The sequence below is a fragment of the Sesamum indicum genome, linkage group LG1 (genome assembly GCF_026168435.1).
Source record: "Sesamum indicum cultivar Baizhima isolate 11 linkage group LG1, ASM2616843v1, whole genome shotgun sequence".
NCBI classification, from domain to species: domain Eukaryota; kingdom Viridiplantae; phylum Streptophyta; class Magnoliopsida; order Lamiales; family Pedaliaceae; genus Sesamum; species Sesamum indicum.
Genome location: NC_142657.1, coordinates 17,134,889 through 17,158,748, shown reverse-complemented (window position 1 = coordinate 17,158,748; position 23,860 = coordinate 17,134,889). Strand labels below are relative to the sequence as shown.

General features: G+C 33.6%; 2 protein-coding genes across 5 annotated transcripts; one reads left to right on the top strand and one right to left on the bottom strand.

The window, feature by feature from the left end:
* Nucleotides 1-6,950: 6,950 nt before the first annotated feature.
* LOC105165379 (uncharacterized) lies at nucleotides 6,951-17,606 on the bottom strand. 3 transcript variants are annotated; one of them, XM_088886280.1, is made up of 21 exons: nucleotides 17,440-17,606; nucleotides 17,074-17,370; nucleotides 15,940-16,194; nucleotides 14,844-14,968; nucleotides 14,219-14,263; nucleotides 14,048-14,129; nucleotides 13,906-13,974; nucleotides 13,644-13,814; nucleotides 13,497-13,562; nucleotides 12,376-12,444; nucleotides 12,151-12,288; nucleotides 12,022-12,071; nucleotides 11,503-11,664; nucleotides 9,838-9,951; nucleotides 9,642-9,732; nucleotides 9,528-9,569; nucleotides 8,372-8,542; nucleotides 8,233-8,281; nucleotides 8,104-8,144; nucleotides 7,381-7,442; nucleotides 6,951-7,302 (listed from the first exon to the last, which is right to left on the bottom strand). In XM_088886280.1, the coding sequence occupies exons 2-21, from the start codon at nucleotides 17,245-17,247 to the stop codon at nucleotides 7,233-7,235; spliced, it is 2,046 nt and encodes a 681-aa protein (XP_088742406.1). In that variant the 5' UTR covers nucleotides 17,248-17,370; nucleotides 17,440-17,606; the 3' UTR covers nucleotides 6,951-7,232. The 3 variants fall into 3 exon arrangements, with proteins under 3 accessions (XP_088742406.1, XP_088742051.1, XP_088742220.1); XM_088885925.1 differs by having other exon boundaries at nucleotides 6,951-7,442; nucleotides 9,642-9,736; nucleotides 9,833-9,951; XM_088886094.1 differs by having other exon boundaries at nucleotides 6,951-7,442.
* A 2,516-nt stretch (nucleotides 17,607-20,122) lies between these two features.
* LOC105165371 (ubiquitin receptor RAD23b) lies at nucleotides 20,123-23,670 on the top strand. 2 transcript variants are annotated; one of them, XM_020693400.2, is made up of 12 exons: nucleotides 20,123-20,321; nucleotides 21,106-21,267; nucleotides 21,474-21,512; nucleotides 21,614-21,666; nucleotides 21,751-21,795; nucleotides 21,878-22,055; nucleotides 22,138-22,260; nucleotides 22,346-22,411; nucleotides 22,645-22,692; nucleotides 22,775-22,884; nucleotides 23,146-23,208; nucleotides 23,337-23,670. In XM_020693400.2, exons 1-12 carry the CDS (start codon nucleotides 20,256-20,258, stop codon nucleotides 23,383-23,385), a joined length of 1,002 nt encoding a protein of 333 aa, XP_020549059.1. In that variant the 5' UTR covers nucleotides 20,123-20,255; the 3' UTR covers nucleotides 23,386-23,670. The 2 variants fall into 2 exon arrangements, with proteins under 2 accessions (XP_020549059.1, XP_011082656.1); XM_011084354.3 differs by having other exon boundaries at nucleotides 23,130-23,208.
* The last annotated feature ends 190 nt before the right edge of the window (nucleotides 23,671-23,860 follow it).

The following is a 23,860-nucleotide window of genomic DNA, read 5'->3' as shown; positions in this document are numbered from 1 at the left end:
GTTGCTCTAAAACAATTCAACCGTCACAAGATATTTCTTTTAAGGAATTTAGGCACCATTAATTATAATATACCAACATAAATGACTAATTCTATACATTTATTTATTGTTTGATGGAGTTTTCGGCCGCCAACAGAGACTAACACACTCACATAAAATGGCAAATTCTGTATTTTCAGTAAGATACAAACTCAGTGACATTTTAGTATGGAAATAAGGACTTAAGTCATCCCCTTTTTTTCTCTTTCTCTTCTATAATAATATTTATATTTTTGGAGGGTCTATGTATAATTTTTCACAAAATAATAATATTTTGTTAAATATTTATGATGTGTGTATTTGTAATTTTTCAGAAGATAAAGATAATGATGAAAATAAATCATAGATGAGTGATTGGGTGTTAATGTAAATAGCTACTGCTCTTAACTGATTTCCCACCTAACTGCTCATGAGCTTGGGACACTGCTCCTCTTGCTTTTGGACCATTTTTGTGTGGCAAAAATCCACCCAATTTTAATTAATTATTAGTAACTGTGTATAATTTTTATAAAATATTCTTTTAAATTATATTATTTATTTTTTATAGAGTTAAAAACTATTTAAAATATAATTAAGATAATATATACATATAAGATAAAAAATGAATGAGAAAAAAAATACCAAAAGATAGTTATGAAAAGTCATAATAAGTGGGAAAGTTAAAAGTAATTATTCAATTAAAAAAGTTAACATACCAATAAATTGAAGACATCAATAGGATGCTCTTCAATTATATATAGTATAGATATATAATGAATATATTGATATTTATAATATAATTATAAGTAAATTATATCGATTTTTTGTTTTGATGTTGGACCTAATTACACAAGCACTTTTTGTTCTTTGCAAAATTACAAGTACGTCCTTTCAGGGTGTCTTAATGTTACTTATTTCAGGGGTGTTGTGTAAGTTTAAGGGCTCGTTTGGTTCATGTTAGAAGAAAAAGGAAGTGAAAGGGGGAGGGAAAGTGAAAAAATAATAGTTTTCTTTCAGTGACTGAAAGGAGAGTATATCTCAAATACTTCCTCTTGTTTAGTACGAAAAAAACAGATTGACAAAAAAAGACTCATTTTTGTAATTTTACTGAATAACATTTCTCTTAATTTTGTATTAAAAAAATAAATGAACCAATAATATAATTTTAGTATATCAAAATTTAAAAATTTTATTCATGAAAATATTTATTAAATAAGAACAAGAATATTTTTTATTAATAAAAATATTTATCAAATGAGTATTGTTCATTTATTTTAAACTATTTAATTTAAATAAAATAAAAATTACTAATAATATTTTCGACTATCAAATTCACACATCAACTCCTTTTATTGGTACCAAAATAATTTTGTATATCATCTCCAAATGCCTTAAAGAAGGCAATGCAAAGATGCATCTCCAACAATTTTATTATTTTTTTCTAGTAATTATGTACAGTATTATCAGTGGGAATGAGAAAAGAATTACAAAATAATTATAGATATATATGGATAATAGAGTAAATAAAAAATGTACTCTTTTATCTTTTTGGCCTTATACTTCCACTTTTTCACCCAATTTCAGACGGAAACAAAATTGAACTCCAGATGAGTTTCATATTCATTAAGTTTTACTTCATCTATCTCTTCCTTCTAACCAAATACCAAACTATTACTTACACATTCATTTTTACTTCTGCTTCTCTTATACATTCACTTTTCACCCAAACCAAACACACTCTAAGGGTATGTTGACATAAATGACAATTCTAACCTCAACAATTGTCGATGCAATATACCCATAATCATTTATTGTTCTTAAATCGCGCGTTAATTAACACGTAGAAAGAATAACTTATTTGTTAATTAAATCTTTTTGATACTACATAACTCAATTCGAACTAGAATTCCTCACTTCTGCATGATGATGTTGAAATCTTATCATATAATGCCTCTTGACGCTTTTAACCAAGCGGTAACAATAATATGATGTTAGCAAAATCCGCCAGATATATCAGTATTCAGCCACTTTATAGTATTTTCTATCTCGTATCATATTAATTAGCAATAGCGTCTAAATTCATGGTGTCATATTTGACGTAGTCGATTTTAACAGTATTAGAGTATGAAGTTTGATCCTTTGTTGTATTTTAGCTCAACTCTAATGTGTTTTAAACTTAGGGCTATTTTGATAATTTTATTATATTTTACCGACCCCAATTCAAATAATTGATAGAATATTCTTTTTTTTAAATAAAGTGAAATATTAATAATACCATGATGTATTTTTGAGATAAATATATGTAGTATTTTCTTCTTAATATTTTGGAAAATTATCGGTTTTACTCTTTAGGGATTTATGTTGTACGAATACTCCAAAAAATAATCAAATATAGTGTCGGATACCTTCCGATTACTGATATGGCATTGATGCAAAATTACTCTATACATCCCAAAATTAAAGGAAAAAAAATGGGATACGGTATTAGATCAGATTGAAGAGTATCGGATACATTTTGGACAATTTTATATATTTTTATTTTATATTAGAATTTTTAAAGCCAAATCTATTAAAAAAAATTATAATCTAAAAATTTATTTTCAATATTTTTTGTATAATTTTTAATTATTTCATCTTCAATTAAAGTATGATTAAAACTTTAAGGAGTAGGAAAAAATTATTAATACATAATTTATATTATGCTCAAACCATAGTGTTGTCCTAATATTTATGATCATTTTCATTTTTAATATATTTATACTAATATAAAAAGAAAAGTCCCTCCACACTTATAAACGGTGATTAATGATATTATCGAACCAATTTTTTGTGAAGTAAAAAATGTCTTGATGATAAAATAACTAACTTTATTTAGCTTTTCAAAATTTACATTAATTGTTAAACTATTTTTTTTCTTTCTTTCTTTTTGTTGAGGTAATGTATTGGTTTATATTTTTTACTCTTATTCACAATATATTTTAAAATATAAAATATTATTTATTATACACACGCAATGACCACGTGCCATGATGGTTAGTGTATATATATAAACGACCAACCACACTCACAAAGCACGGTTAATGATATTACCGCACCAATTTATGAATATGACAATTATATCTTTAATTAGATAATTTTAAAATAAATTACAATTATTTTTTATTTCATAAAAGTGACTCCACGTGATTTTAACACCACTACATTAATTATTTTGTTGTGTCAATAATACCTTAAGTTGATTTTCTTTTATTTCTATCTTTTTTTTAAATGCGATATGTGAATTTATATATTTTATTCTTATTTATAATATATTTTAAAATATGAAAGATTATTTATTTTATACACGGAAGGACGTCGTGCCACGACAGCCAATCTATTATAATTTAAAGTAATATGTGATGTAGACACATGTTCCCTATCAATTGCATGAGTTTGTGTAACTTATAAACTTTAAATCCTTATTTTTTTGTAAGCTGTCTTCTCAAAATAAAATCATAAATTCATATAAAATCAAAATAAATAATATCTTATATAACAAAATATTGATCGAATTACAAATTGCATCATACGACAGATGTCAGTATCCATACAACACAGTCAACAACATAAATTGAAGAGGAAAGGGCTCACTTTTCTAGGGTTTTCACGGTTTGCAGCACTATAAAAGCACGTCACCGGCCGAGCCGGTCACAGTTCAGGTATGGCAAATCTGCCCAAAATTTAATGTTGGGCGGTTTCTTCAGCGGTGGAGAAATCATATTTGATCACTTTATAAATTATTTAAAAATTAACGGTAACGGTAAACTCGATATGTGTGCCTACATAAAAATTTGTTGTTATTACGTTATAAAACAATTATAATAAAATGATGTCATTTATTTAAAAAATGGATGATGTAAATCGATTTTAAATAAAATACAGAATATAAATTGGTGATAACAAAAGTTTTATAAAAGATAATAACACTATTCTGAGAGCAGATGAGTGGTCCCGTCTCTAATTAAGACCAAGAATTAGTTGAAAGATTTTAGACATCCTATTACCTTGTCTTGAAATAAAATCAAAGCGAATAGGGTGAGTGGAATATATAGGCGTAGGTGGTGGTAAACTTCTCTTTTCGATAGTGGAATGGAAGCTTGTTAGGATAGCTCGTCCTAAAAGAAAAAGTGCAAGAGACTTTTTGGACATCTAGTTCCGTGCTACATGTAGATGGAATGCAAAAAGGAGCCGATTAGTAGTGTACAAACCTCTTATTCTTCATTTAAATGCTACTCACTCTTATGCCAATCCCATACCTTCCTATCTTACCTACATTTTTATCACTAGGAATCTCATTTTACACACTTGTACTTGTTGTTGAATTAAATTTTTTTAACCCAATCAAGTTGAAGAAACTTAGTCAATGTCTAACCGTTTTTGGTCCCAAAATTTTTGGGTTGTTTCTTTCCTAGTAAATATTGGTTATATATTTTTTTATGTTATTTGTACTAATAATTGATATATGGATGATTACTTTTAGAGTAGTAGGTTTGGCCGTGAACCTATGTGCCTATGATTTCGTTTCTCATGAAATTTTTGCAATGGAAGATCCGAAATTTGAAACTTTATACACCAAAAGTACTGTATCAAAGAAGGTATCCTTGCTTCTTTCGGGCAGGCATCTACTGCAATACAAGCACCATTCGAGAAGCAAAAGATTCGAGATTCTTAATCGGACAAGAGCTTTAAATCAAAATTAATTATTATAAAACCCTTAACCCTACTTAATAAATAGTATAAATTATTTAGTATTTTAACATAAGATGTACATAAGAATTTTGTGTAAGTATGATGGGCAGTTGACAATGTGCACACGGATCTCGTGGTCCGTCCTTTGATGGCTCATTCCACTCACATATTTTCAAATGTTTTTTCCGTTTTCGTTCCCATTCATTTCACATTTTATAACCAAACTTCGCTCGAGTTATTTTCCGTATGACTGAAAAAGAATTAGAGTGGGAGAAAGAATGGGAACAAAAGAAAAAAAAGATATTTTTTTAATTTTAATTGCTAAAATAATCTTATAATTATAATTTATTTCAAGTCTGTAAAAATTAGAGTTGATAGTTGGGACAAGAGTTCAGCTATGTACCACATGCGCACGTGCACAAGAGATGGTAAGTGCATGTAGGGATGGATTGTGATTGTTCTTAACCAAGACAAGAGTTGCCACATGGTGCTGAGTAGGCAGAAACTCGCAACACAATTGGTTGATTTTCCTAGCAAGGAAGGAAGTCTATTACATATATAGTTTATGCAGATTTAGGGTTAGGCGTGTTCCTTGTGAGAAATTCATGTAAAGTTGGGAATTCTTCCTTTAATCATTTGTGTTCCACGCGCCTGCATATGTATGGGGTGTGTGTTGTGAGTTTCAGAAGATTTTTCAAATTATGTGATGAGCTTTATAAATTTATTTCATTATTTCTAAGAAAAGAAAGAAAAAGAAGAAGAAGAAAATCAAATCATGACCACTCCATCCTCACCAAGATTATACATTACCAGATATCAATATATACGTCAATATATCTGGTACAGCATCATAACCAGATACCACATTGTCTTTCTTTTTTGACAAGTATTTAGTAAGAAGGGCTCTTATAATTCTTGCAACCTAAGACGGTTGTTTATGTACAGAGAGAAGATAGCCAAGTCTCACTAGTATAACAATATTAGTTTGACTGTGCGTTTTTTCCAACATGGAAAGATGCTTTTTTGGCAGGAGTGGAAAGAAAAGTCATTCTAGATTGAGCTGGAGTGGGGGGAGTGATTATACTTTCCGAAAATGATTTAATTCTTACTATTTGGACTATAAATCATACTTAAAACAGCCTAATCTCACCTAGAGATGCCACAATTAGAGCAATGCGAGTATCTAATTGTCTCGTATTTGAAAACTTACACCACATACTAAGCTAAAGTTAGCATCACTCAGCAGCAAATCAATAACCCATATCATTTGAGCTTCGACGTATGTAATGTGATACCATAAAAGACACCATCTATTTCGGGCCAATCCTACATATTTTACAATCTCTTGACTAAATTTAAATGGTAAAAGTTCAAGTTTGTTTGAAATTATTATTTGGCCCAGGACCATTTGTGATAGGCCCAAAACTATCGGCCCAATTCCTCACTCGCTTGGATAGCAGCCCAACCCACTTACCTTGACCCGGCTACTTAATCCTAACTTTTATTCCTTTCCCCTCATTTCTCTCGGCCATGTTTCTCTTCATCTTCCTCATCCCTTCTCTCTCTCTCTCTCTCTCTCTCTCTCTCTCTCTTCTCTCTCTCTCTCTCTCTCTCTCTCTCCCTTGTTTCTCTAAACAGCCATTTTCATGGTCTTGAAAAAATCTACACCACCTTTGTTTTCAATGTTCGACCACTATAAATTCCCCCTCCCCTTTGTTTTGGTTTATTTAACAACTCAAAAAACAATACCAGAACCTCAAAAATCCCCTTTGTTCTTTGTGAACGAATATGTGACCCTTAGTTGTGTTGGTTGGTTGTGCTTTGGTCCTTGGTGGATCGGGTTACTGTTTTCTAGTAAAACTTGCAACTGGTGAGTGAGGTTGCCGGCTTGAGTGGCTGCGAGAGACCTTCACCGGATCTGGTTCTCTAAGCCTTGTTCATACGATTCATTTATTTGCTTTATCTCTATTGAAAATTATTATTTGGCCCAGGACCAGTAAGTTAGGGCTTATCACTTGGGTATAAATTCCCAACAAGATTGTTCTTCCGTAAAGAAAAATGAAGGGGAGAAAATCAAGAGTTAGTGATGGCAAAAAACATTAGAAGCTTCTCGTACTTTAACCACAGAAAATTACATGTAGATTAAAGCACAAAAATTCACAGGTAACGCATACAAAGAAATGAAGAAAGGATAAACAGAGAGGTAGCCCAAGAAACAGTATGCTAGATTTCTAACTCGTTCCGAAGATGCAAATAAATAGACAAACTTCAAGTCCATTTGTATTTCGGATTAGTATCTAACCACATGTTAGTGCAGCAATATATCAACTGTACACAACAGAGTGAATAATGGTCTATCAAGCTACTTGTGACTTAGCTGCTTCAGTTTATCACTTAAATCTATCTTTCATATTTGAAAGCTGCTATTGCACACCAAAACTAACGTGTTAGTCGCATAACAAACTGTGGTTTTTAGATGTGAAAAGTTAACTGAAGGAGTTCACCTGTGCGCTTTCAGCTTTACATTTTTTAAGCTCATCCTGGACGCATATGAGCCTTCAAAAAAGAAATTTCAGTACAGATATTTCATTGCACAGAGCCTGATTTATGTATATTGTGCATAGCGATGCATACCTGGAGAGCAGATCAGTCATCTCACGGATTAACTCCTTTTCCCTATCATGAGCGACCTCCAACTATAAGACAACATTGCATGGTAAAATATATGCTTGAGAATAGTAAACCAAGAAGATGTATGAAATCCTGAAGATCATAGTTGAAAAAATTAAGAACACTAGGGGAATGTATTGGAACTTAAATGCGAAACAACATGTCTTTGATTTAGTGAAAGGAAAACAAATAAGAAAAGCTAAATTGGCATCAGTTTTCTTCTCATCTTCCAAGAATGTAAGCACAAAATTTGAAATTAATTAAGTCTAGTTGAATACCATAAACAAAGAAAAGAAATAACATAAGATGTACAAATACCATAGCATTATACTAAACAGTTTCCTTCATGATTTTTTTTCTTGAACTGCATAAATACTGAAGAAGGCAAACAAACGGAGACACACACACATCTAGGATCATTTTCCCCCCAACTCTGAACCCCCAAACCCCTCGACCATGCCCCACTTCACATAGGCAAAGCTATCGGAAGGTTAACAAAAAGACAACAACATATAAAGTTGCAATGTGAAGGAAGATTAACGTGTTTATATCTGATGACCCTGATATTTATAGACAGAATCAAGATGTGCTGGCAAAATTTCTGCTTTCACTAGCTACATGTCAAGGGGAAAAGTTGTGATTACGGATCACATGCTTGGTTATTGATAACCCTATCCTTTTACATACCAAGGACTTTTCTGTCACAGCCGCATTCATCATTGTGTATCCTGTGTCTCCAAAGATGGGTAGTCAGAGTGAGTGCAGAAAAGTATATTTATAGAACATTCTATCTGCAGTTGCATTAATTGTTGATACCTGTACAATCTCCAAAACCTACTTGCTTCATTGCAGTAAGAAGAGAATCCTGTTGGGGAAAGGCAAAGAGAAAAACTGCAGATTATACCGAATACTTACAAGAAACAAAACAAATTATTCCTTTGAGGAAGAACATTACCCTTTGCATAATATTTGTGTGCAGGACATATTGCAGACAGGGAAAAAGCACTTGAGCAAGCGGATTTGATTGAGTAGCATTATAAGGCGACAGTGAAGGCGTTGTTGAAGGCGTTGTCGAAGGCAATGGTGAGGGCAATGGTGAGGCAATGTTAAGACGTTGAGCAATTACCTAAACATTCCAAAATATTTTTTTAAGACATTCTAATAGAAACCAACATATATAAACAGTACCCTCCATGAAGTGTAAAAAGTAATAAGCTGACTTGAAAAACAATTTTTTTTCAAGTTGTTTAACCCTCAGGTGAAATGCATAGATTTAGTTCCTTTAAGGCTCCCATGAACAACAAAAGGATAGTCACTGGTGGCATTGTCGAAGGCATCGGTGAAGGCAATGGCAAGACGTTGAGCAATTACGTAAACATTCCAAAATATTCTTTCAAGACATTCTAATAGACACCAACGTATATGCACAGTACCCTCCATGAAGTGTAAAAAGTAATAAGCTGACTTGAAAAACATTTTTTTTTCAAGTTGTTTATCCCTCAAGTGGAATGCATAGTTTAGTTCCCTTAAAGATAAATATATGCACAGTACTCTCCATGAAGTGTAAAAAAATAATAAGCTGACTTGAAAAACAAACTTTTTCCAAGTTGTTTATCCCTCAGGTGGAATGCATAGCTTTAGTTCCCGTAAGGCTCCCATGAACAACAAAAGGCCAGTCACTGGTTATTCAAAACCAAGTTAAGTTAATCACAAGTCCTCAAATCTTAGTAACTTTTTAGATAGATATATCGAATGACATTGAATAATAGATCAACTATAACATATAACAACAAACGCAGTGACACAGGACACAACGGCAACGCAGAACAGTTAACATTTGTAGACGCAGCATTTTAAATTTCAATCTGCTGAGAACAAACGTTATCATATATAAAGAGACAAGAAAATCCCCTGCTTAAGTGATCCTTTTGACTTGCCTCATTTACCCACAAGAAAACCAACAAAAAATGAGGACAGCTACAAAACTTTTGGAAAAGACAGATAATTCTAGCTGCAAGAGAACCATTAGAAAGGAACAAAAAGGAAAAACGAAATCATGTCCAACTAGAGTGTAGGATTCTTTATGTCATAATGCAGATTTCAAACCTAACCTGCATACTGTGGCTTTTTGGTAGCATAGGACCTGGTACCACCTAAAAGAAAGGAAAAGTTCAATTTGAAATAAATGATAACAAGACAACACATAAGAAGAGCTGAATTGTAACCTTTTCCATATCAGCACTCTCTGATGTAACCTTAAATCGTCCTTTCTGCCTAACAACAGTATTTTTTGTCTTCTCATCAACTTCATCACCACTTACTGCAAATAAATATGCAGTTCATCAAGAACCCAGATAGTATTAACACAAACCACACCAAAAATGTTTATTGAAAGACAAAGTTCCAAACAATATACTTGACTTGCATGAGGTTTTTGAACTTCTGGGTATTGTTTCAGCGTGAGCATCATCCAGTATTTGCAGGTTTGTAATCACACTACTTGATGAATTCTGTGATTGACTTTGGAATTTGTCTCTGGGATTACATGACCAAAAATATAAACATGAGACATACTGTCAACAAAACTTTAATGAAGCATCACAGTTAAAGAACTTGAGGGGCAAAGAATTCTTTATGTAACTTTATCCTTGGATAATGTTACCAAGAAAATTCATAGCCCCTCCCAAAACATCCCGTTTGTAAACCCTAATGCAAATAATGAAATTTCTGTTTCTTAAAATGAAAATTTAAAGAATACTCAAGATAATAAATTTATAAATGATCATTTTGCCTGTGAATGTATTATATTGAACTTTTCATAGTTGAAAGGGTGTTTCTGGAACTGGTAACTGAGGTATACATTTTGTAAATATGTCTTTATAAGGTAACTATACAATAAGTTACTCTTCTTATGTAGAGATTGATTAGATTAATTAACGAATTAGTTTTTATTGGGATGTGTGTATTGATTATATTATTTGGAAACAGTCTTACTAGTTGGCGCAGAGTGAAAATCACAAGTACCATAAGATTTATGGCCCATAACTTGTAGGGCAACACTAGAACATTCTTTCAAGATTTGTTGCACTCTTAAATATAGTGTTGTTTTTTTACCCCACATTGCTTCTATAGACATTTCCTTTTTCGTATATTTCAATCCTACGATACCAGAAGCTGCGATTGGACCAGATATTTTTATGTAATAGAAGCAAGAATACTTATAACCTTACTTTACATATAAGAAAAGATATATATAACCATAAACAGTACAACTTTTTTGTCCATCTCCAACAACTATAATCCCATAATAGTACTTCATTACAATTATCCCTTTTCTTAACAATATATATATAGATTATTTATGTCCCTACAATGTTTGAAAACATTACCTAGGATATCTTGGTATAGACCACTGTGTAAGAGAGATACAATCGAAAATTGAATTAACTTTTTTGCTTATATTAGCATTTTTCATTCAAACTCTTATCCATAAGGGTGCAATAATAAATGAAGCATTTTTCGAGGGGGTCTAGGTGTAATTTTAAAATTTTAAGTGGATAAAGGGTAAGTACATAGAGGGTGTGAGTGTAACTGATCATTTTGAAAAAAAAAAAAGAGCTAAAAAGACAAATAAAAAAGGAAGATGAAAAGAGATGTATGTAGAGAAATTAGAGCAAATGCATGACAATAAAAAAAATTAAATTGCTAAAATAAGGTAAATATGCATGTCTTGTCTTATTGAGCATATGTTTAAAACATAAAATTCACACAACTCAAAACCTTAAATGGAACTAGTCTGTGATTTTTCCAAGCTGTCTCGTCCAGGTCAACTACTTGTCAATTTGAAACATCAAGTTGAATTTCCTTTTCTTTCTGGAAATAGCTGGCAGCCAATTTCATTAAGACAACTATAATTGTCTGTGCATTTTCTAATATGAAGGCATCATTGTCTATTACTTTTGAAGAACATCTTGTGTATTGTTTCACTTTTCAGACTATAGAACCTAGAAATATAATTAAAAGAAATAATGCAATACAAAGAGCAATGGAGGTAAGGACTCCAGTGAATCTAGAAGAACATCATACCTCTGATTAGAACTTGCCGGAGCTCCATTTGATGATCTTTTATTCACCTCAGGGACAGGTTTCTCCACCAGAATTTCAGGGCCGGGAGATGTATTTGTTGCTGACTGCTCAATTGTTGAACCAGACACACTCACATCATCATCAGATTTTTCACTTTTCACCCTAGGAAGATAAGTTTTATTAGTGCATGTATTGATGAGGATATTAGGTGAAGGTTCAATAAGAGATAGAAATATTCAGGAAGCAAAACCATAGGTGGACATACATGCATGGTTTAATCTGAAACTGAGAAACACAGATGCAGGGTTTGGGTTTATGATATCAGAGGAAGTATATATGCATTATCAATAACAAGAGAAAGCATATGTGCGTTATCAAACTAATTATGCTGCATTAACATAGCATGAACATGAGAAGAAAGGAAGCAAATAGGTGGTATCAGAGCAGGTATCACGAACTACGTGGGAGAAACAAGAGATTACTGAAGAATAAAAGGATTGGCAAATTATTGGAACATACGTGATAGTAGTGGAGTCAACTGATGAAAGAGAGTTATGGGCATTATCATCCTGTGAACAATTATTATGTTAGACTAAGAGTTAGGACACTATCTTCCTTCATTTGATACAACCATTGGTAATGACATACAGAGTCTGCAGTATCTGAATGTTGACTTGCAGAGGACGATTGGTGTTGAAGGAGTGTAAAACGTCTGGACGAAAATGGCTGGTGCTTGAGTTGTTTGTAATGCAGATCTCCATCTGTTTCTATAATAGTATCATCATCCTGGATTAGGAAGCAAGATAAGATGTACTTTTTCCTCACTCTGATCAAACATTTGCAGCAATATATCAGTATTGAAAGAGTGAATACCAATGAAGCCTGGGCCTTCAGATCTTCAAGGTCGAAGTTCCAACCACTAATCCCACGGTTATATTCATTCTGCAGATACCAAGTGCATTGAAAACTTATAACCAATTAATTAACATTCATCCTAATTCCTATCATCAGCACAATTATCTTTTAACAGGTTAAGAACTTCTTGACAGTTAAAGTTTTGCCACTAAATAAACAACTACTTTAGCCAACTTCAGCTAACCTTCAAGGTGTTACAGTTTTCTAGAATCATCCCCTTGTCTAACAACCACCTTGCAAGTTACAGAAGAATCTAACTAATGCCTGATCCTCTTATATCTGCAACATCAATTTTTTTCACAATCAGGTGCAAGTAGTCTTTGCAATCTCATTCATTGGGGAGTCGCCTATGTGATTTCAACACAGACAGTTGAAAACTATGATGCAAATAGAACAGATTGGTTCAGAGAAGAAAAGACTTGTTTATACTTTCTATAATTGTCAATGTTTTCAAGTTTGACCTCAGGAACATCTGCGTAGTACGATAAACTTACTTTGCAAACATGAGTAGTTATTACAAAAATCTAATGCAAAGGGTTTAATCTTGTATTAAAGTGAATCCCTGAATTGATGTCTGATACCGAAATAGTTCAAGTATGTCTGGAGAGTCAGAACTCAACCGATTCATATGCAGGAGTGAGGCATGCATGGGTCACCAAGTCTGGTTTGAGGATGATAATTAGAGATTTACAGTGGCAGTATCCTATTCATTATCAACATCTTAGAATATTATATATTTTCAGGTTAATCATGTTTGATTGTACATTTATATCATAGTAAGTGATTCCTCATGAGTTTTCCGGATCGTTTCTAAGACAAACTACAGATGATTTCAATTTCACTCAAAACCACCTTAATAGGATTTCAGAGAAAAGGATAGCATGCATAAGTAGATAACTAACAACTGATTTTTTTTAGAAAAAAAAATGTGTCAATCAGAATTCATTGTATTCACACTAATCCAAATATTTTCATTTTCTAATCTTTTAAAGTGGAAAACAAGAGAAACAGATGGATAACCAGGATGGTCCTCAGAAAATGGTAGTGAAAAGCTTCTTGCTGCAGATATAAAAGCAAACCTGTGATATTTCCTCTTTCTCCCCATTTGGCATTTTCTTTTGTGCAAGCATATCTTCCTCATGTCTCTGGAATCAATTTATAACCTCTATTAGAAAAGGGTTGACACTTGTAGTAGTATATAGCAATATCTAGACATATTCAATAACCTTTAATGCCTGAAGACGATCACCAAGAGCTGGCAACCCCTCTAGAAGAGTTCTAGCTATATAATCATTTGATCTAGCTTGCTTGAAAAAAGGATTTCTTAACAACCGTTTTGCAGAAGGCCTTTGCGAAGGATCTTTCACCAAACAACTTGCAATCATCTGCTTAAAGGACTAAATAAACCAAATACAGACAGAAACAACATGTCAATAAAGCAGCAAACGGTTATCAGTCAGTACTCAGTGCATGACTTGGCAAGCATACCTTTGAAAACTTTTTGTCTCTCTCATAATCTAGGCCAGGTGGTGCATTTTGCAATGTTATAAGCAATACCTAGAAAATATGTACCTTGGATCAGAAGAAGCTTACATACACAAAGAAAGCAAATTGCTATACCATTAGGCACCTTCATTGGAGGATACTTTGAGAAAGGGGCATGACCATGAGCAAGCTCCAAAGCAGTTATACCAAAGGACCAAATATCAGCTCTAGAGCAATTGCCAATCCATTAGGTAAGAATATGTTCAAATATTCAGTTACATTAAGAAAGAGTATAATTTGGAACAGATTAACAGACTTGAAGTCATAACCATGCACTTGCTCCATCACCTCCGGAGCCATCCTGCAAATCACAGACATCCCATCATAAGGATGCAAAAACTGAAAGCTGCTGACATATTTATAGGTAAGCATGTGTATGCATATGCATAAAATATACATGTATATGCATTATGTGTGAGTGTGCATGCATAATATATGAATGAATACATACACACATATCCTTACATATTCAAGTTATAAACATTCATCCATATTACACATACATTAACACACAGATGTGTGTGTTTTTTATTTACGGTAAATTACAATGGGCTCCTCAGGTTTGCCTTAATTACAAATACTCCTCGTTATTTAAAAATTATAAATACTTCCCTGAAATTACAAATACCCAAACAAATAACCCCCTACAGTGAGATGTCACAAGGGGTGTTAAGATATTTGTAATTTCAGGGAGGGTATTTGTAATTTTTTAAAACGAGGAGGTATTTGTAATTATTGTAAACCTCAGGGGAGCCCGTTGTAATTTACCCCTTTATTTACTATATTTTGCTTGTGGCGTATTATCTTTCTGTCGTGAACTGCTGATAGCAATAGGAGTTGATTTCCCGGGATAAAATGACTTGCGTATAAGGGTAGTCTACCAGCAAGGGGTGCCCACAAAAGTATTCCTCGTCCGTTGCCTATCACCAGAATCAAACAAACAGGCAGAAACACCAAAATCTCCCAGTTTGATTCCACCATGTGAATCAATGAGAATATTACCAGCCTGCAAAAAACCAAACAACACAATGACGCCTAAGATTAAGATAATAAAAGATCGAGATTTACTGCAATCTGCCAATGATTTGGTGCTGATTCTTTATGAAGGTGTTGAAGTAAGTGACCAAGAGATTGTGAAGCCCAAAGAAAGTGGTCTAATCTTCATTCTCAAAAAAAAAAAAAAAAACAATCATCATATGGGCATCAATAAAATACTAAACCGTAATTCTGCTTGCACTGTCAGTAGTATGTGTTTACTTCTCTTCAATAAGATATCACGTTAAATGAGTTCATGAAACTTTTTTTTTCCCTTTTTCCCCTTTCAGCAGTCCCAGTATGCGTTAAACTATGTTAAGTCTAAATAAAGCCTCCGGGAGACAAAGAGCCAAGGATTATGTTTGTATATGTGAAATTGCCAAAAGGCAAAATAGAGAATCAAAATTCAGATATATTGAAATAGGTAAACAAAGTTTTCCCCCTTTTTAAATGTATTCACATTTATCTGGACGAATATTCTGAACGCCAATTCAGCTGAAATGTTGACACGTACAGCTAGAGCAAAAAGGAAGAAGAGAAGCTGTCTAATAATAGTTATATCCTCGACCAATAGACCAACAGATATATGGCTCCATATGTTTCAGAACTTCATTTAAATTGATAGATTCAATTGGATTGCACCAGTCCGTCACTTTTAAATGTACATGACATTTTATGCGTTACAATTCAGATTGCTCATTTAGCTGAATATTGACACATACATCTACAGTAAAATGGGAAGAAGAGCGGCTGAATATTAGTAGTTATATCCTCAACAAATATATATATGTATGTATATATACACCGTGAACACCACCAAATAGACCAACAAATACATGGTCCTATATATTTCAGAACTTCATTTAAATTGGCACCTCATGAAATTAATGAAAAACAAATAACAGCGTGAATATGGAACAATTTCATATATTATCTACTTACTTTGACATCCCGATGGATGTGGCCATGTTGATGAAGATAGTCCAGGCCCTTCAACACCTCACGCAAAATTGTTGCAATAACAACCTCCTCGAAACCATCCGGATGTGCAGCTTTCAATATGTGTAGGCAAGAACCTCCAGCCATGTAAGGCATTACGACCCACAAATTATGATCACAGACAAAGGAGCAGTGTGATTTAAGAACATTGGGGTGGTCAACAAGGAACATTAGTTGTGATTCCCGTGAAATGTTATTCTGGGTTGCAAACAAGAACTCAATCAGACAATACACTTTATCACGTTTCCAGAAGAGAGGACTCAATGATAATCTCAAGTAGGAGAGCAAGTTAACAACGAAACCAGAATGTTATGATGAATGTATACTAGCATCAGAGACCAGTTTCCATCTAATGACAGCAAAATTTCGCTATAAAGCTCTAAATAAACGTTTCAAATTTAAATCCAAATCAATTAACAACAAGTACAGGACTTCTTGCTCAATCGAAATAAGATATTACAGGAAATAAAATTAGAGATATACTCTAAACCGTCTCCATTTGTAGTATAAAGTTTCTATATCCTTACATCCTAGGAAGCAGAGATATTTATTGAATACAGTAACATCTAGCTCCCATAATCCCACAATAAATGAAAACAAGAACTTCGAATGTCAAACCATCTCGTTATGTAAATTTACAACAACTGGACCACTAATAAATTGCATCTTCAAATATCTCCAAACCATACTCAAAATAAAAATCTTCTCATTACCATGCAGTATTAGATGCTCATGAACAGTTAAAACCCTTCCTCATCAGCAGCTTCATTTTTCCTACTAACTCTCCAACTCTTTGATACGATCTAAGAAACAGTCAACACGTGCCTCTAAAAGTACAAAGTTTTCCCATATTCACTAAATCGCCAAGAACCAACAAACTTCTACCGAAAACATTAACTTGCCTCTATTACAGATACACATATATTTGCACCACGTGCACATATCAAAATCAAATTCCAGGAAGAAATCCTAAGAAAACAGAAACAGAACACTTGTTTCCAGCAACAGAAATCCTATAGCATTCTAACTACATCCACATGCATATATTTATTAATTCGTAAACAGAGGGAGCGTTACCAGATTGCAGTTACTGCGTTCAAAGTCCATGATTTTGACCGCGACAATCTCATTGAGCGGGATGCATAGCGCCCGACTAACTGTAGCGCTGGCTCCCGTCCCCACCTCTTCATACAGAGTGTAATACTCCGCTCCAATCGGATACTTCTTCTTCTCCTCCTTCTCCTTATCCATCGCATCCAAAACCTCAATCTACTCCCAATATACGCGTATACAGGCGCAAACTCCTACATATCGAGGCAAATCATCGTCGAAACACGCGTGCACGTCGCTCCGCCGGCGATCCGCAAATCCTTTCTGCATTAAACAGAAAATGTCACTGATTCCAAAAAATCCAACAAAAATACAGAAAATTTCCAACTTTACCTCCGGATTTTTCCTTGGTTTAGTCTGGCTGCATGTGATTCGAATATAGGCGGAAAAATGGACTCACGGGGAATGAGCTGAGTCCAGTCCATGGGAGGCGAATCAATTTAATACTACCAAAATAGAGGAAACGTGGAAACGGTAAATAGAATCCACCTGAAATTAAGGTAGTTATATAGATATAGAGGAGATCATACGTATATGCTTGTGGAATCAAGATATTTAACGTATATCTAACGCGTGTATAATAATTTAAATTTTTATCATATTTATTGAATTAATGAAAGAAATGTAAACTAAATAATTGATTCAAATTAATAAATTAAATTATGAAAAAAAAATACAATTTATCTTCCTGTAATATAAAAAAATAACAAAAATCCTATATAAAAAATAAAATAGCAAATTATTTTTTGTGTTTTGAAAAATAAAGTAAATTATCTCATATTTAAACTATTGATAGAGGGTAATTTACTACGTTTTTCGAAATACAGAGATAATTTGCTAATTTTTTTCATAGGGATTTATTTGCTCATTTTACATATTTAAACCTAAATTAATCTCATGTATGTTTGAATAATAAATTATTAATAAAATTACTTAATAAAAAAATATATAGTTATATGGGGATAAAAAAAACATAAGTATGATTAAAGGCATTTTTAGGCCGCGTACATACTTTGCCAATTGTTATAGTTAGTTAAAGAATTTGAATCTCTCCTTTCCGGTTATCACACTTAATAAATGTATTAGCAACTAGAGCACATTGATGCGTGTATACAATTTTTAATTTTTAATTTATCTATTTAACCAAATAAAAAAGAAGATATATTTATCGACAGACGGATGAATGTAAAAACTTAAAAGACAACATATATTTATAGGTAAATCACCCAATTTTGAGTTTGTTCCTTAGTTTCTGTACAAGTAAATTTACTTGAGCACTGTGTCACGCTCTAACTCGAAAAAAAAATGTGCAACCACATTGGTATATGGTAGGCAGTTATCTTGAATTAAACAGCATCAATTATTTGTACAACTTGTTTAAATTGTCTCTTGCCTTAGTTTGCAACCCAAACACCAAGTCTTGGTCTTGCTGACAACATTTAGTCATTCTGCGTGCAATGTCCAACTTCTTCCAAGAAATCCCACTCAACGTCCTGCCCACACACCACCAATCTGTCTCGCCAACATTGTCCTTTTGCGCACATCATCTTCATCCTTCCATTATTTCCTACAATGCCTCTCACACTTTGTCTCATATTGTCCTCAGCTAACAAATGTCAAAATGATGTTGAAACCAACTACCACATCCCATTCTGTACCTACGGCCCATACCTTCAGCAGTTGTGTGCCTAAGTCATACACCCTCACATGACATTTTCCAATCGGCCGACGTTTCTCGATCAATGTGTCATATGTTACTTAACAGTCCGTGTCACGACACCAACACTATTCCGCCTTATAACGTCTAAAACTAACAACGTTTTAAGGGATTAACAATAAGCTATATAAGACTAACAACAAAAGCAACTTACAGATCTTGACAACGACTCGATTCAAATAGGGAGATATACTGTCGATAGTCGCCCGACACTTCTTCTAATTGATGATGGTAAATATCTTTAGTGTTGTATTCTACACTTCATGAGTAAGACTGCACCACACCAACTTTTATTTCAAAAACAGTTGTTGGAAATTATAGTAGAAAAGTTTAACTTCAGAAATAGTTATTGAAAATGAATACTATCTTATAATTACTTTAATTAATAAGGTAAATATGGAAACAAATCCATATTTTTATAAGGTAAGGCATTATTTATATATGTATATCAAAAAAGTATTATAAAATATAACAATCTCTTGATTTTTTTTAATTTGAATCGATATATATATTGACATACACAAAAATTAATTTTACACGCGTCATATATATATATATAATAAAATATTAATAAATTTTTTAATTTTGAATTTTTGGGCCAAAAATTAAATTTTGAATAAAACTAAATCCATATAATTTGAAGGATGAAAGAATTGAAAAAAGAAAAGAAGACTAAAAGAGTGGATAAAATAAAGGGATAATTACATTCTGCTTCCTTGATGTTTGGTATATTTACACATAGATCTCCTATAATTTGAAAAATTACATCTAACACCCTTGAATTTGTTTCCATCTAACAAATAAGTCCATCTGTTTATCAAAATTCACCAAAATTGCTTATATAAAATAAAAATTGATATTTACCAATGATTTGACTGATTACATACTTATTACAGGTCAAATAAATTTTTTTTGACTAAACTACCTATATAACAGTGAAAATATACATCATCATATGCATTAACGCGCGAAAATGTATGAGGATAATTTGATTATTAAAAGGTTTATTGGACCTACAATAAGTTAGTAATAAGTCAATTAGGGGTTAATCTAGATTTTTTTTGTTAATATCAACAAATTCGGTGAATTTTGACTAACGGAGACTTATTTGTTAGACATAAGCAAATCTCAATATGCTAGATGTAATTTTCAAGTTAGGGGATTTACACGTAATTACACAAATATCAGGGGAGCAGAATCTAATTATCCCTAAAAGAAAAAAATAGTGAAAATTGCAGGTCACGTGGAGCGCACGTGTCAATCTGCAGTATAAAATTGAATTGAAAAAACCCCATGCCCAAGATTTCTGCTTGCATACTTTCTCTTCTTCTTCATTCCTCTCTCTGGATCCATAGTGTACGTTCTAGGGTTTTGAATTTTTGGCCCATTATTTAACATCTTTTTGACATAAATTCGTTGAGAATTCGCCGATATGAAGCTCACCGTGAAGACTCTCAAAGGCAGCCACTTCCAAATTAGCGTCCACCCCAACGACACCGTCAGTGGCCCTTCTCTCTATTTTCTGTCTCGAAATGCGAATTATTTTGTGTGTATTTTGATGAATGTGAGAAAAAATGGAATTTTTGGTTCGTTTTTGGGTAGTGTGGAAGTTGTACCTAGAGCATGCATCTGATTTGAGTACTTTGCTTGATTAGTGGGCGAGTATTATTCTGTCTAATTTTGAGGTTTTGTTGGATATTGTGGCCGGGCTAGTGACCCTTTTGCTTGTATTACTCGAAGCAATTCAATTTAGTTGCTAGAAAGGGTGTGTGTTAGGCTCTTTAGGAAATGCTTGAAAAAATGTGTTAGTAGGTGAGGTTTTAAGGAGTTGCCTGTGGGGAAGATTCTATATTCATCTTTCACTTTTTTCTCCTTATGTTGTAGCATATTTTGGTGGAGTGTTTGAGTTAAAGTTGTCAAGTTGGTTGCTTGAACTGTAAGCTGAATATTAGAAGGTTGCTAAGTTTTCAGAGGGAAGTTGTTCCCGAGAGTTGGAAAAATGTGATCTTGTGGCTGTTCTGGAATTTTTGAACATGATTGTGCATAAATACTACTTAATTTGAAGGTTTTTAGAAGGGAAACCAACACTGGAAAGACGTGTAGGACACCCAGTTTTTTTCATGATATGCTTTGATTAATTTCTAGTTTCTACTTGAGTTGCTACTTCTCCACATTTGGAACTGTAGTATATGTTGTAATGGTGGTCTGAACTTTATTATTTGAAACCGTTATGTCTTTCCCATGCTGTTGATTGATCAAGATTTGGATATTTATGGTACTAGATAATGGCTGTTAAGAAAAGCATTGAAGATGTACAAGGCAAAGATAACTATCCATGTGGTCAGCAATTATTGATTCATAATGGGAAAGTATTGAAAGACGAAAGTACCTTGGCTGAAAACAAGGTCTCTGAGGATGGGTTTCTTGTTGTCATGCTAAGCAAGGTAACTGTCGGACCCTGGGCTGGTTTATTTGAATCTCCGGAAAGTATTACAATTACCTAGTCATGGATGGTAATGTGTGTACCATGGTAGTGGTAGTGGCTAGTTCTATGTAATTGATCCCTTTATGAACTTCAGAATGGTAAAGCCTTGCAATTCGTTAGTCCTTGTTAAATCTCTCCTTTTTCGTGCATTTCTTTTAACTGCAGAGTAAAAGTTCGGGCGCAAGTGGGTCGACATCTTCCCAGGTGCTATTCTAGACATACACATATTTTTCTTTTCTTCAAGTTTTCTCTTTGTTCTTTATGTTGTGAGATTTCTCATTTCTCATACCTAGTTCTTTGAGCAGGCTGCACCAGCTTGCAACGCTACCCCTGCAGCTGAAGCTCGACCATCTGTACCGTGAGTTATTGCAAAATATCTACAGCAGCATTTTCACCTCTAGTGTTCGTATTTACCACTTGATGATTTTTTTTGGTCCTGTAGGGCTGCTAAGAGCACTGGATCAGCTTCTGTTGCTCCAACAGCAAGGTATGGAATCTTTTCATTTGTGATTCTGTTGTGCCTCTAATATTTCATGGAAGAATTGAATTAATCATTATTGTTTTTTCAGTGACCCTTTGGATCCTTATAGAGATGCTGCTTCCAATTTAGTTGCTAGTAATAATCTTGAGCAGACAATTCAACAACTAATTGATATGGGTGGTGGTAGTTGGGACAAAGAGACAGTAACACGTGCACTTCGGGCTGCGTATAATAATCCAGAACGAGCAGTGGATTACTTGTATTCAGTATGCTTTGATTCATTTTCTTGTTTTACTTTGTCCATTGGCCGTTAGCAACAGACATTCACTTTATTATCTTTTTCTGTAGGGAATCCCTGATAGCACTGAAGTTGCAGTTCCATTGGCCCAACCTGCAGTTGATTCTGTTGCCGCAACTGGTCCACCTGCTTCAGGAGCACCCAATTCATCTCCTTTGAATTTGTTTCCTCAGGTTTTTCATCATCTTTAGGGTGCTCATAATGCCATGTTTGTCTATTTTCCCCTGTTTTAATGTTTGTATGTTGGAAACTCTCCAGGAGACCGTTTCTGGTGCTGCGGGTGCTGGTCTTGGATCCCTTGATTTCCTCAGGAACAACCAACAGGTGGGGTTTTGCTTATTTTGTCTATGATGTTCGTTTGAGTTTTGACTATATCTCATAAGCTCTTCAAATGCCAAATGCTTATCTTCAGCTTTTGTATTCTGATTTTACCAAATACCAATTGGAATTAAATATTCTTTAACTCCCATTTCTCCTTTTCTGGATGCATGGTGTATTTATCGTGCCAAACCTTGAAAATGAGAGTTATATTAAAAAGTTTCTTTAATTGAATCCAGTTTCAAGCGTTGCGTTCATTGGTTCAAGCTAATCCACAGATTCTACAGGTAGCTTTTAAAATCCTCTATTTTTTTGTTCATGTGAAATATCTCCTTATTTTGAAATGCTAAAATTTATTTCCCCTTACAGCCCATGCTTCAGGAGCTTGGAAAGCAAAATCCTTCACTCCTTAGACTCATACAAGAAAACCATCAGGAGTTCCTCCAGTTAATCAACGAACCTGTTGATGGTTCTGAAGGGTGAGTATCTATGCATCTAGAAAATGGCATTGCTGTGTGAATTGGCATACAGGATTACTTTTTACCTAATACTCAAGTTAATACCATAAATCTCATCTTCAGTGTTCCCCCTTATACCACTAAAACTCTCTCTCTCTCTCTCTCTCTCTCTCTCTCTCTCTCTCTTATCTAACCACATGATATGCGTGTATTACATTCTCTGCAACACATGCAATGTTAATCTAGTAGCTTTTATTCATCTATAGGGATATATTTGATCAGGCTGAGCAGGAGATGCCCCATGCTGTTAGTGTCACACCAGCAGAGCAGGAGGCCATTGAAAGAGTATGAAAATGCCTAATGCCTTCACTCTGTTTTGCTCCTCTTTCTCTTGCACTTCATTTCCAAGTTTCTTACAACACGAAATATGCTGTGGGTCTGTACTAATGAGTTCATTTGTTTATTATGTTTAGATGGAGGCCATGGGTTTTGACAGAGCTCTTGTCATTGAGGCCTTTTTAGCTTGTGACCGGAACGAGGAATTGGCAGTGAACTACCTTTTGGAGAATGCTGGAGATTTTGAGGATTGAACACTGACAAACTTGCATCAAAGATTTTTTAGTAAACACAGGTTTTAAATGTTTTTCACTATTTATACTGGGAATATAAGAAAAAGTTATATATTTTACTCTTGTTGGGATTGCATTGTCTTGTATTAACTATGGTGATCAACTGGAGTTTTGATTGTTAAATGCCCCCTCCCTCTTTCTCCATCAGTAAAAGGTTAAATGAGTTCTACATTTGTTATACCCGGAATTCCTAAACAAGACTCACAAACATGGAACTGCTTTATTGTTATTGGAGCTTAATTGAATTAGTATCGTCCTTAAAGTTTGTGCTATGTTTGATTTTGTTAATAATTAAATTGAGCTTGAAGAAATTTTTAGTTGGAAACAGATACTAGTCGAGCTTGAAACTTTTAACATTTCCAAGTATA